This window comes from Trichoplax adhaerens, genomic scaffold (assembly GCF_000150275.1).
Source record: "Trichoplax adhaerens TRIADscaffold_7 genomic scaffold, whole genome shotgun sequence".
NCBI lineage: Eukaryota > Metazoa > Placozoa > Uniplacotomia > Trichoplacea > Trichoplacidae > Trichoplax > Trichoplax adhaerens.
In genome coordinates this window covers 821167-835862 of record NW_002060949.1, presented here as the reverse complement: position 1 = coordinate 835862, position 14696 = coordinate 821167, and the positions used below count along the sequence as shown (strand labels likewise).

Below are 14696 nucleotides of genomic sequence, written 5' to 3'. Positions count from 1 at the left end.
TGGTTGCTTTTGAGCGTTGCTATTGGATTGATCGACTATAGTTCATCTTTCTAGGCTAAAAACCAGCTGTTGGAAAGGAGGAAGAGAAGGTTTTACTCTTGTTTTAGTCTTTTCAAAGTCTCTCATTTGCAGTCTATTCTGCTATAGGAGTAGTACACAACATGTTAATACTGTCTGTACAGTACTGTACTAAATAGATTCGAGAATGGATTGTTTAAGCGGTTGCTTTTGGATTGATCGACTATAGTTCATCTTTCTAGGCTAAAAACCAGCTGTTGGAAAGGAGGAAGAGAAGGTTTTACTCTTGTTTTAGTCTTTTCAAAGTCTCTCATTTGCAGTCTATTCTGCTATAGGACTCGTACACAACATGTTAATACTGTCTGTACTGTACTAAATAGATTCGAGAATGGACTGTTTAAGCGGTTGCTTTTGTGCGTTGCTAATGGATTGATCGACTATAGTAATCATCTTTCTAGGCTAAAAACGAGCTGTTGGAAAGGAGGAAGAGAAGAATTTACTGTTGTTTTAGTCTTTTCAAAAATCTCTCATTTGCAGTCTATTCTACTGTAGGACAAGTACAGGAACATGTTTATTACTGTTTGTAGTCAAGTTTGCTTACATCTTGTACCCAATGTTTTTCATACAATTGTCAACTTTTGATTGCATTGTATCAGCATATTCACCAAGGAAAAATGAACGAAGTAGAAGCAACAAGCAGCAGCACACATAACGTACGAAGAGCTACGACGATTGGAGTAGGCAAAATGCATCCATGCCGTAGTAAGCTTGGCGGAGTTGAAATTTTGCCGTAGCAAAATTTCAAGCGGTGTCCGCAATTTGCATAAGCCTAATTAGGGACTCGCTTAGTGCTGTCATAACTTGATTATTAATATACTAAGGGCATACAGCGTGGGCATGAGCCCAGTATACCATACCATTCACTACTAAATCCCAAGTAGTAAACTTCAAAATGGAGAAGAGCTTGTTATTACGTAGATACTGCACTGGAGTCTCTGGTCGCAGACTGTTGTTGTTTAATTAATTGAACTTATTATTAAACAGAAGTCATGTTGCTAGATCCATGGCGCAGTTTATCGCACATTGCTGTCAGCGGAATTTCAGATGCAGCACAACAAGATGCAAAGGTGATAGAAGATCATTGAATACAGTATGAATAAAAATATGGTCCAGGAAAGAAGAAGAATATTTAGTAGTTTTACTTGTGGGCAACAAAGTCCAGTGCTGTAGTCATTGAGTACATTCTCCATAGCAGGAGAATGATAATATTATTATTATTTACTGGACGAAATACATACCATAAGCTCAGCACTGGTAGAACGTGGAGCAGATGCCATTCGCCAATCGTAAAATACTCCATGGATTTACATGTATAGTGCAATTCCATATCCTCCCCTACTCGATGATATACTACACATACGTAGTAGACTCTGCTAAAGTACTATCGTTATGATTACTCGATTACAACATCATGTACAACGGTGCCATATGGAGATGACAGAATTTATAGTAGTGCATTTTTTGTTCTTAAAAGTCCCTGATATAGCTAGAAAATAGAATAATTGATCCCAACAAGACTACGGTAAATAATGGGTAAATAAATTCCATTCAAATTGTGGTGTTTTTACCTAATCATTGTGACGTAAAATGGAAAAAATGGAATCATCGAGATAATAACCTTTTTTTGACCTCTGTACACAGTAGTACCTAGTAGTACCTGCATAGTAGACAAGTTCACATCAGAAATTACATGGAAGTGTGTGGCATTTCTATCGAAAAAGATATACTGGCTAGTTGATGCATAATGGAGTAGATTTATCGACATAGACATGGTGCCTTAGCTTCGTCATACATTTATAACAATAATTCATAAATGATTCTACTGTACTAATGAAATAAAATTTTATTACCATGTCTACTCTCGCGTCTATTCTCGCACGTTTTTTCCTTCAAGTTTTAGTCTCTTTAAAAACTATGAATAAGTTATGAAAACTACCGACAACATTTTATTGTCATCTTAAGTACGCGTACAATAAATCATACATGATCGTTCAGTGTCCTGCATTTGTTCACTATTCTAACTGTAAACTCGGATCAATTGAAACTCCCTCCACTCATCTGTTAACCTCGTTTGCAAAATTGAACAGGCAGCTTTCAATAACAACGATGGTTACTACTAATCTATTACATCAACATCATCATCGGTGGTCCCCAAACCGCAGTGTTGAACGATCAAGATACTCTCTAGTGTCAATTTTCCTAACAAGTTGGATCAATTGACTAAAGAGTGAAAATGTGCCAATGAAGACATTGTAGTACGGTCTTTAAATAGAATATCGCTCAATAAGTCGTCTATTTGTGCAATCACTTACTACTGCTACAGATCTCTTTTAGATAGATCGACGTCGTCAATCTAACCAATCCTAATTATGAGCGATTTAGAAAGAGATACATCCTTCTTATTGTTACTAATGTTATTACTACTGTATTTTATCAAGTGTAGATCACATTGATAGGTAGGTACTGCGAAGGCTGCACAGTTCTACTCGTGTATCACAGGATGCTCTAATAGCAATGCGTAGACACCCATACACTATATTATTTTAATGATAATTGGCAGGAAGATAGATACGTTCCGTTACCTCCATAACTTTTGCTGTGAAAGTTGAAAATTGAATCGTTAAAAACGGGATGTCAGATCATGTCCAAATAATCAATACGAAACAAGACTTTTCCGCCCTAAGCAATCAAGTCTATCGATCACAATGAATACACATATTTTTATCGATGGTAATCTAAATTTCAAGTTATGTCGTACCAACTTTGAGTAGAAATTTTTTTTATTACATGCTATTGAATAGAAATGGCGATAACGATGATAAAACGGACTCTAATTTAGAACTAATTACTTTGATATCTAGTCTATCGATAGAAATGATTTGTTGATGATATTGGTGAAGTGAAAAGGTTATCATGTCAGAAAATAAAATTGGCTACAAAAAATATTTAAAAAAAATATTTCCCCCCAAAACACCAAAACTAACCACACCGTGGTTGAAATGATTTCAAGCAAACAAGAGTACTCATATTACGATATTGGATATCATTTAGATTGAATTTAATGAGCCATTTAGAGCTGGTAAATGATACGGCATACTCCGGTAACGTAGGATATAGTAAAAATTTTTGTTCGTATTAGAATACAAATAATTACTAATAGCTTGACATAGAAGAGTAAATATTCTAGAGTGCAAAGCTAATGAACCATGAGTCAGTTTTAATAGCGTCCAAGATAGAAATAAAATCATCACATTAATAGAGTAGAGATAGCGGCGATGCGATATAGAAGAAAATACAATACACTTTCTACTCCTAAATCAATCAATATGTAATAAAAATTACAAAGCTTTAATTTCGTAGTAGTCTTCTCGTAACGTCATTGTTAATCTTTCTAAAATGTTACATGTAAAGAGTGAGAGCATAAAAGACAGCCAGCAATTTACTCACCTCTTTTTGTTACTACCAAGAACAGATAGGAAGAAATGGCTACAATGATTGATGGACGAAATAGCCAATGGAAAATTCCACCTCGATTTATATGATCAACTTGATTTGCTGAATACGGGCGCTTTGAACTTTTAATTTCTTGGCTGTAAATTTAAATGCCTCCTATAGTGCATTTATTTGATAAACAGAAATGTAAAAATGACAGTCTACGAATACTCTATCAAAATGACTATGTCGGTAACACAGTCAAAGTTATGCATAAGCAATCTTGTATCAATAAAAGTGGACGTATAATTATATTTACAATATGTGACCGTTGTGTATGCGTTTTTGGGGGGAACTTTTATTATATAGAATATAGGCAAGAACGCCTATTCATCTCATTAGAAGGGTAACGCTGTGCAGTTATGGTTACAAAGTAACGTATATGTACATTGATGAATAGTCTGTTAGCAGATCGAATAAATAATAATGATTGACATTAGCGGCTATAAGACAAAAAATCATGATCCAATTCGTGTATACAATCAACAATAGTGATCTAACAAGCAACGCCTATATACAGTAGAGAAGGCAAATGAGAAAAATTCATCAAGTCAATGAAGGCCTTGAATTTTTTTTTGTTATCTAAAGAAAGTCCCGTATTTTTTCCCCCCACTTTTTCCTTTTTCTTCACGATCCTATTTCTTTAATGGACACTTACTCTTTATTTTAATGTTAAAAGTAAGAGAAACTAAATCAATTTCAAAGTCGAAATCGCAAATGAAGATGATGATATGTTGCGGTATTGGGAGAAGGAGGGGAGGATAAATGTTGGCTGGATCGATTCAATTTTTAAGATCAAAGATCTATAACGAGTCGATTGTCTAACTGTGTTACACACTTTATTTCTATTTCTTTTAATTTTTCCCCTCTATCTTCTGCAATCAATTTTAAGACAAAATAAAAAACCAATAACCGCATCGCTAGTGTTTCTGTCTAACAATTGTTATTCTATTCCATCTATTGTAAATTGTTTACATTTATTGTCGCACAGTCGATGACGCACGAAGTGATAATACCCTCCTCCAAGTAATGCTTGGTCTATTGTTATGAAAATATCAATTGCATAGCTCCAATTTGTAGAAATTACTTTAGCTCTTTATAATCATTATAGGGACATCTAAATCAAATTCTCGTATTATTTACTCTGATTAAATAAGAAATGACTCGGGACTGGATATGAGCTTCGACAGAGATGTCCCTGTTCTTCACTTTTCAACTGAGTGAGGTATAAGTAGAAATAGGACGTTACGAGTATGTCCTTGTTATTGGCACTATTTTCTAGATAGTAATCGATTGAAATTGTCTACATTGGTACTTACTATCCATGACAGCTAAGCTATCATGGATAACGGGTTACTTCGTGCGAAGAAAATGAAATCTTCTGCAGATAACTTATTTTGCTTCTTAGTATCGTTCCTCTCCTTCCTTTTTGTGTATATGTGTATAGATATATATAATACTTTTAACAACTCTTGAAGTAATGAAGCCTATATACACGAATATATATAATGAATTACAATGATACAACAGTAACAACATATCATTTGAATTGTTTATACCACTATTCTACGGCCACACTAAGAATCATCGCGATGACTATTATCAAAAATACCTGATCAATACGAATATAAACGTACTGTTTACTACACTGCTGACCTGTTGCGATTCAACATTATCGTACTGACTCTAACGATAACCAAAATCATCAACGCACAATCTAACTTGAATTCTATGTCAATTTTAAATAAACTAAAAGCGATATTCGACTTAGCGGATCAAATATCGTTAGTTGAAAGGGCAATCACCGGGTGGTTAAAATATTATGATATACAAGGCTCGTCATGTTATTGTTATGGCTAGCTAAATTATAAATCAATTAAAAAGATAACACTTGGTTATAATTACATACCTTACTATGGCGTCTTGATGGTTTATAATAATTACAATAACTATCATCAACGATTTAATTAGCAAACAGGAACTATCTAGGCAATGGCTAAATGCGCCTAATTGTTAATTGACTAAACTATCGAATATAGAAGTAGACTGGATGGGATAACTACCTTTAATTTGATATTGACTGAACAAATTGTCCTATATAATTGTATATACGTATGTGTGTAAAACACGAGTGTACGGTATACCTATTCTTCATTTCATAGCTATGTATTAAAATATCGTAAAAGTACAGTAGGGCAAGAAATTCTATCAAGTCTATCTTATTATTCGCTAACTTAAGCTAACTATAGTAATCGATAAACGATGATAAATTTTAAAAATCTTTCCAACAATATAATCAAGAATATCCGCAAAGATATAGTATTAATTATTAATAGTACTTATGCAGCTATAAGCTACCGCTAATCAAGATTCCAGGTGTCTGGAATACCAGTGATAATCGCTATAGCAGATGTATTAAAAACGATCAGTATTACATAAACTAATTCAAAACTTTTCTACAAATATCCAGTGCCATCGCAAAATTTTCACACTTTTAAATAATCGTTATCTGGACCGTTGTATAATAGTTGGTCTATATTAGTCCCTTCAAATACTGTAATACAATAGGTGTTAACATTAACTTATATTAATGCCAGAAAAGTAAATGATATATAAAAGCTAATGTCCCTTTCCTAAATGATGTATACTGTATTCTTACTAGTTGTAATGATAGTTTCGCAAAAAATTTCAAGAAACACTTTACATCAAATTTAGGCTACTAATTTTAGTAACAGAAGTTAATTATAACTTTTAATTTTATCAAATAGATAACGTGGAGCAATTTCAATCAGAAGTGAAATCTAATTTCAAGTATTCAGATAATTCATATCATATTGTACAGCGTCTGAAATACCGCAATAATTACGATAATATGAAACATCTGTTCATCCAATAATAATATCAAAGATGCTTCATTAGGTCTGTTATTAATTTATACTGCATATTAAATTTTTATGAAAGAACTAAGCTCAAATCCATTCTGTATTTTTTAGCAATAATAGCAATATGACTATATTCTTAAACCCGATACGATATTATAGCCAGGATCGCAATATCAAAATAACATAAGAGTAATCAAGTAGATGTAAAAACATTTCAGTTTTATCATGATATAATAAAGCGTAAATTTACATGATATAAATCGTTCTTTTAATTACATGCCTGTGTAAAAATCTCTTGAAAAAAATTGAGTAGATAACTGTATGCCCTATAATAAGATGTCAATAATGAATTGCCTTACCAACTAATAATGCAGCTATTTTCATTTTTACAGTTACTTTTATAAGGAGGCAAGTGTAGTATAGCCGATTACAAGGACAATTGCATGATAAATAACAATAAATCATAGAATAGATAGTTTAATAGATATTACTAATATTGGTGCTATTAAGCAGTAAATTAAACCTTTATTATAGGCAATATCCTAGAACGTTAATGTTCAAGGTTATAATTTTTGCTTCTGTAGAAACATTTGTAAAATTCCCCAATTGAAATCTTGCTTAGTGATCAAAAGTTGGATTGGCATACTATAAAACTTATTTGATATCATTTAAAAGTGTAGTAATTTAATTCTAACTAACGCCATTTAGTCAGTATATGCTACAAACAAACTTATACATATAATAGGTTAATGTTAAAATAGCAATTTTCTTGTAAATTTGGCATTTAGTACGCATATCAATTTCCGCTGTTTTTATAGTAGTTCTGATAGATTTCGGTAATAAAATAATAGTTGAGAAAATTCAAATCAGTTATCTAAACTACTGTATTGAAAATGATCTAAACAGTAACCATTTGTCAAGTATACCTCAAACTTCAACTTAAAAAAGTAAATCTGTGTTACAAAGTTAAATATAATTTTTTAGTCTATGCATATACTGCACATAATTATAAATGATACAATTTTGTAGAGTACGTTCGCTAGCAATATGGCAATGCCATGGTATTTGCCAGTTATGAATTCCTAATTATCATCTTACTAAACTGAATCTTTAGAAAGCTTTATTCTTGCTGTTACATCAGAATGCCTAGTCACCGATTGGTACTAATTTTACTATTAATTATAGTTGTTGAGCCGATAATGCAACTGAATATGATACTGTACTTTGGGTATCAGTTAAGATCTTATTTAGGCATTTTAAAACTCTACAGTGTGCAAGGTCAAGAACGTACGGTATTTTGATACGCAGAGTGCCTAATTATGCACGAATACTTGAGCTTTAGTAGTCTAGCCATAATATCGAGACAGTAATTGTAGTGTTGTAACTTATTCAATAACAAAGTTTAATTTTACGCTACAACTACAATGAATTATTTATATAATTTTCAAATTACCGCAATAAAGTTTTGCCATTAAGACGAGTGTAAGAATAAAGCATGGACTAATAAACTGAGTAAATTATTGTTTTATTTCAAACAAATAATATTACGCCTTCAATGATTTTATCAGAGCCAATTAAAGTTTTCATACAGTAAGCAAAGATTAACAAACAGTAACAAGTATTAAAGGTTGTTCATTTATTAGCAAATCATCCAATAATCGTGTATTAAATGTGGCTATTCCAAGGAGTTATCGTACTGTACATGCTCATATCCAGTAATATGTATATAGTATTTATTTAATCCAACGACATTTGTTGATCACAAATCATAAAAGTGGAGATCTGGTAGATTCTATTGTAATTTACTGTAAATGCACGTATGTTTTTTTAAATTGTTATCAATACCGTCATTGTACATTGATTTTTGAGCCCATATCGAGAAATGGTCAATTTTTTAACTATTTCAACTCAAGCATTTATGCATTCTGTAAAGTACATAATATATCTTCCCAATAATAACCTATTATAATTTCTCGATTTGGACACAATTTAACCACCACAGTCTGTGATGGGAGTAGGTAGCTGAAAATACGTGTATAGTGATCAATTACTCCATCCACTATTGCAAGTAACTAATCACTTATATAAGATATACAATCTTAATTTTGCATATCATAAAAGTACATGAATGACGACGACGGTAACAGTCTACCCATTAATTTAAGTCAGCACTTTGTAAAATTCTACGATAATTACATTACGGTTGAGCTAGAGCTGTTATTAATTCAGCACACATCTCAAAAAATTCCATCATGAAATGGTCTCCTTTCTCACTCATTTTTATGTCAGCATTACCAGATTCACTTTCAATTTCTGGAGGTAAGATATTTCGAAAATCCAATAGATACGTCCTAGCGTCAACTTGGTATAATCGGAGTCCTACCTTAACCTATTTGTTCCAATTTTATTTGCACACGTTGAGAAAGATATGAGATGATTGTGATTAAAATTTTTCAGAAACGATACAAATACTTACACGGCTACCATCAGGATAGTTCTTGTGACGGCAAAAAATTTGATAGTTGTTGACGATTTTCCATTGCTATTCAAAAAGAAAAATACAATTAAAGCTAGCGTTGACTTAACCGGTAATTAAAAAAACTTACAAAGTCAAGCTTTTTTAAAGCTTTATAAACGGCTCCCATAATATCCTGTGGTCGACTTTGAGATCGTATGCCTTCACGAAGTATTGGTAGAGTATCAATACAATACTTATAATACAATACGTACCCGGACATGATAGTAGGTCTACAAATAACTAACCTAAATGCCATTTAGATTTCTTTTTTTTGGGCTGATCACTTCGATTTGGAGTATTCTTACCTTTTTATTATATATATTAAATTACCGTTAGCATACTCATCTTAAGCTGCTAAAGATTTGATCAATAACTATGGATTAGATCTAGTTTGTTACACGATGAAGGCTAATCATGATAGCGTGACATACCGTAAAGGGACGAGAACATATTTCTGCCATCAGCTGCTTTTCTCTACAATAGTTTAATAAAAAGTCACTATTATAACATTACGAGAAAATCTTTTTCAACCGTATATAAATTTGACTAATCATACCGAGCCAGCATTCTTATGCGGAGAAGACCCATAATATGCATCATTCAAGCTTAGGTTTTGGGCTGTAATTAGATTAAAAGAATTATTGATGAAAATCTAGAAAAACAAAATTTTGATCATTTAATTGCTACCTTCATGCATTATCCGTCTGTTATCTATTATGAGATGATAGGCAATAAGTAACTGATCATGTCTATTTCCAATGCTAATGGAATTTCGTACATCGGCTTCATCCACACCAAATTTCTATACATGCAGCATTAGTCAAAAAATATTTATATAATTTTTAGCTTAAACGAATGACAACCAGATACCTTACCAAAATTTAAAATTTTAGTTAACTATGAAATCCCAAATCACTGCAGACTTGACAAGCTGTACCTGACAAACTTCAACAATTGCTGCTGCATCGACTTGGCTGATATCAATATCAATGCTAGAGGGAAATAGGTAGGCAGGTAGATCTTCCTGAAACCATTCATGCTCCCTAATAAAATCAGCAAGATGATAAGAAACAGCAGGGATTTAAACTAAAATGCTCCCGAAATCATAAAATTAACCTAATTCTTTGAATGCCAGCTCTCTTTAATGGATCAACTTGTAGCATTATCGATAGCAAATCAGTTGCGGCTCTTGACAAATGAGAAGGAACGGAATAAATACCACCTAAAAAAATAGCACCGTTAAGCTTTGGAAATAAAAAGGTAAGTATAGTCATTTCAATAAAAAAATTTATTCTTACTTTTTATCTTACGAAACAACGTAGGGACATGTTCATCATCAAACGGAAGCTGCAAAATTTATAGCATTAGAAATGTTACAAGAAATTGTGCTAAACCGTCAGTTGTTCTTTGCCAATCTTATAATCATTGTTACGGTATATTGACAATAATACATTTTCCAAGTTTTCATGAAGTCTATAATCTGTATCCTTTATAATTTATGCTTTCATACTATCTACTAACCGAGCCACATAACAACGCATACAATATGACCCCACAACTCCATACATCAACCTCTGGGCCTGCATACGGTCTGCAAGTAATAATTAACGTTATATTGATCAAGCCAGTAGCATATTTAAATAGGCGTCCCAAAAATAAGATGTCATGCACACATTACCACCGATAAGTACAACTTTAATGAATAAAGCGTTAAAATTTCCATGATAAACGGAAGCTTACGTACTTGCCAGAAATTACTTCCGGCGCTGCATAATTTGGAGATCCACAACTCGTTCGTAGAAATTCACCGTCTTTCATCATATTTGATAGTCCTGATATAAAGATAATTAAACAATAATTTACATTTACTTGTACATAGAAAAATTTTTGATCAATAAATGTTGATTTTATATCCATGTTAGAGACCAGTATAGCATTAAATAGAGGAGTATATTACCAAAGTCTGCTATTTTAACCATATTGCTAGAATCCAATAGTAAATTTTCCGGCTTTAGATCTCTAAAATGGTAAATATGACAACGAAATGAAATGATATAGACCAGTACAGGCTCAATGGCTGATAACCTACAGTAATTTAGTAATATGTACCACTTGAAATTGGTATTATTCTTAAACACTATCTAGTCTGTATAATGTATTTGGTGCGCAACATTTACCGAATATAAAACACAGATTTACTCATACGGCAATATACAACATCAAGTGGAAGAAACGATAGTATTTTAAAATATTGTTACTTTACTTCATTATACTGTACAACAGGTCGTTCTATGGAAATTATAGATATGCGCGGATAAATTCTTTGGAAAAGGGAACAGTTATTAAAAATTTTTCAATGCCTAGTCTATCGTAACCTTGATACGGTACGTAATCAATAAAGCATACAAGAAAGCTAGTTATTATTAATTAATTACATTATTACTAACCTGTGGGCAACCATGTGCCGATGGCAGTAATCTACACCAGATATAATTTGCTGAAAGAAACGACGGGCATCTGCCTCATTCAACTAAAATTTTTTAAAATTAAACAAGCTATTAACTTTCTACGCATAAAAATTACATTATTACGTATAATTTATTATCGGAAATTAATTATCCGGAAGAAGAACGTATAATTACAGCAGTAATGAATTATTACCCTGCCTCGCTTAATGATATATTCAAACAATTCGCCGCCGGAAACATATTCCATAACCATAAATATATCAGACGGCGTTGTTATGACTTGATACCTGCAATGAATTTATCAATATTAAGCTTTATGCTACTGTGCCATATATCATCATTTAAAACGCTATTGGTACTAAATGCTTCATCCTCCTACAATAATATATTCTTTATTACTAATTTTAATCTTGCTGTATCATAAAGTAGTTTAAAACTACTACTTTAATAACTATGCAACCATCCTTTAACTACCATGTAAGGAATAAAGCATATTAAACTAAACTTGTAAAATATTGCTACTGATTTATGACTGATGTGTTATAACAATGTAATAGCATAAAAGTCGAGAACTATACATCGCTAGATAGCATGACACCATAGATGTAAACAAGTTACATGCTATCAGAATGAGAAGACTCAATTGCTCCTAAAGTAGCTTACAACTTGATGATATGAGGATGGCGGAATAGCTTTAAATTTTGGATTTCACGTCGAATTTTACTGGCAACATCCAAGCTTTTAATTCTGGTCCGATTAATGATTTTGACTGCTACTTGGTGATGAGTATATTGATGAACCGCAACTAAATGGATAGTAGTGACCATGAATAAAAATAAAATTGTCGTCAGTGCTAACATAAAATCGCAATAAATTTCATTTTGAAAGCAAACTGCTAAAAATTACCATCATTAATATCGTAATTAATTAGAATTATCTTTGTAATCAATCAGGCTGACTGATGGAAGTAGTTGATTGCAACACAATTTTACAGATTAAGCTTACACAAGTGATAAAACATGATCTAAAATAAATTACGACTGGTGAAGTCTATCAACCGTAGCTGTTATAGTTTAGTTTAGAAACATATTGGATGATAAAACTTTAAGATTAGGTCAATAATTGTCAATAATTGTCATTAATTCAATTCTCTACTAATTCCATACAATACCCGTCCTGCTTGCAGGCATGCTTGAGTTAATCTTGTAAAGTGATATGATCAATAGTACTGTACTGTACATCCGATTAATGCTTTCAATTAGACTTTCGCAACAATATAAAAAACATGTTTCTAAAATTATTTTTATCACGTTTCCGTGATGCGATGTGTAATATTGTAAGATTTAATAATTCCGTTCGACGACCGCTAGTAGTCAGTTTAAGGTACGTACGCGTATGTACTTATAAAAGTATTCTAATCTACTATGTACGCAGTAGTATGGTACTTTTCATTTGAAAATAGGTAAACATTTACTACCAATTTCTACTGGGAATTGATATGCCGTTGAATAATAATTCGATGAAAACAAGAAAAATATATTCTTTGGAATAGATTCCTAGAGAGCTGGCAATCGATGCTGGATCTAATTTGACTATCAATGATAGACTTAGGCATTATAGACTGCCTAGTTGTGCACGTTTTGTGCGTTCCATGATAGTGCAAAATACGTAAAACGATCAAAGTTGGCCATCTCCATTTAATTAGAATTATGCCAATCAGTCTCGATTGAGAATAAAGTGTCTGTTTTCCTCTAAAGGTTTCGGATCATGGCATGAAAGCATTACGGATTTAATTCTATACGGACATATTGAATTTTTTTTTATTATAGCACTGATAGTTGCACTTTACAGAAGCTACGATAGTCAATGCATCCAAAATGTGCTGGAATTAAGTTGTCTAAACTTACGTTTTACTTTTCCGAAAGTCCCAACTCCTAACGTATTACCAAGAATATAATGACCAATTTTAATTTTCTGATCCATTTTTTTATTTCTTATCATTAATTTAATATCCGCCAAGATCTAACGATCCAAATACAATATTGCTCTAAAATCAATCAACCAACTTGATCAGAATGACGGCGATTGGAGTTTACATCAACAACCACCAAGACAGCTAATAACCACGGGGCAATCAAAAATCTGCCGTAAACAATTGTCGATATACAGTACAGTACGATGATGAAGGGTTGTATTAGCCTAAGCTCGTATCGCTTTAATAATCATATAAGTTATTAATCCATCAATCCAAACAGTTAAAAAATGGGAAAGATTTTTCTACCATAATCCTCTCAGTGCAGCTATGTGTGTATGTTGAATTAAACATATGCATCCACAATCTCTTTTGGTGCAACACCAGTAAAACACCTGCTCATGCTGGCCATCGTGTTGACACTTGAACAGTCATTTATTAATCTCGGTAATGTACAGTACAGTACAATTTGATATTTCTTGTTTCATCTAGTACTGTACACTGTACTGTACAGTACAGTACGTGACTTGCCATTGTTACAATACAGAGTACACAGTACTGTACAGTGTACAGTACTGTACGAGTGTACGTGACTGTACGAACATTCTAGTTTCAGGAGTGGTTTCTAGTTTGATAGCTGTTTCTTGCTGATAGCTGTTTCTTGCAATTTAGCTGTTTCTTGCAATTTATTAAATAAGGCATTCACTCTTTGAGTAAGTCGTTACGCTGTTGCAACCAGTAGAAGATAACTTCAACTTTGCAAATTATTAAATAAGGCATGCACTCTTTGAGTAAGTCGTTACGCTGTTGCAACCAGTAGAAGACCTCTTCATCCAATCGTGGACTCCTGATAGACTGCAGAGCACATTACAGCTGTAGTTTCTATACTTACTAAGTCATGTTCTACGCACATTAATGTAATGGAAAATAATACTGTAGTGTAACTGTACAGTGTACAGTATACCCGCATCATGATCAGTGGTCAGATACTCGATTAAATCATAATAACAGTACTTAGTAAGTAGGTAATCGACCGAAGGTCGATCAAAACATCGTTGAATTAAAAATTTAGAAACTTTATATTATATGAATTCGAAATTGCGATTGGACTGCAGATCTTGTCGCAATAACCAGAAAAATTAACGTGAACTACATACTAGGAAGTGATATAAATTACAATATAGAAATTTAATATTGCCAATAAATCACCCCGATAAAATGAAATAATCTTAATTATTAACTCTTTAGCTCCCAAGCTATACTATAGCTATTATCCAGTGATAGTC

General features: G+C 32.6%; 1 protein-coding gene across 1 annotated transcript; it reads right to left on the bottom strand.

Moving 5' to 3' along the window:
- Window positions 1-8379: 8379 nt before the first annotated feature.
- Window positions 8380-13421, bottom strand: TRIADDRAFT_37919 (uncharacterized protein; the record flags this gene model as incomplete). Its single annotated transcript, XM_002113891.1, has 17 exons — window positions 8380-8841; window positions 8929-8994; window positions 9059-9129; window positions 9216-9275; window positions 9345-9378; window positions 9527-9588; window positions 9658-9772; window positions 9908-10013; window positions 10087-10192; window positions 10269-10317; window positions 10492-10561; window positions 10715-10802; window positions 10928-10989; window positions 11418-11500; window positions 11632-11725; window positions 12102-12243; window positions 13346-13421. 17 exons carry the CDS (start codon window positions 13419-13421, stop codon window positions 8650-8652), a joined length of 1476 nt encoding a protein of 491 aa, XP_002113927.1. The 3' UTR covers window positions 8380-8649.
- Between the last annotated feature and the right edge of the window lie 1275 nt (window positions 13422-14696).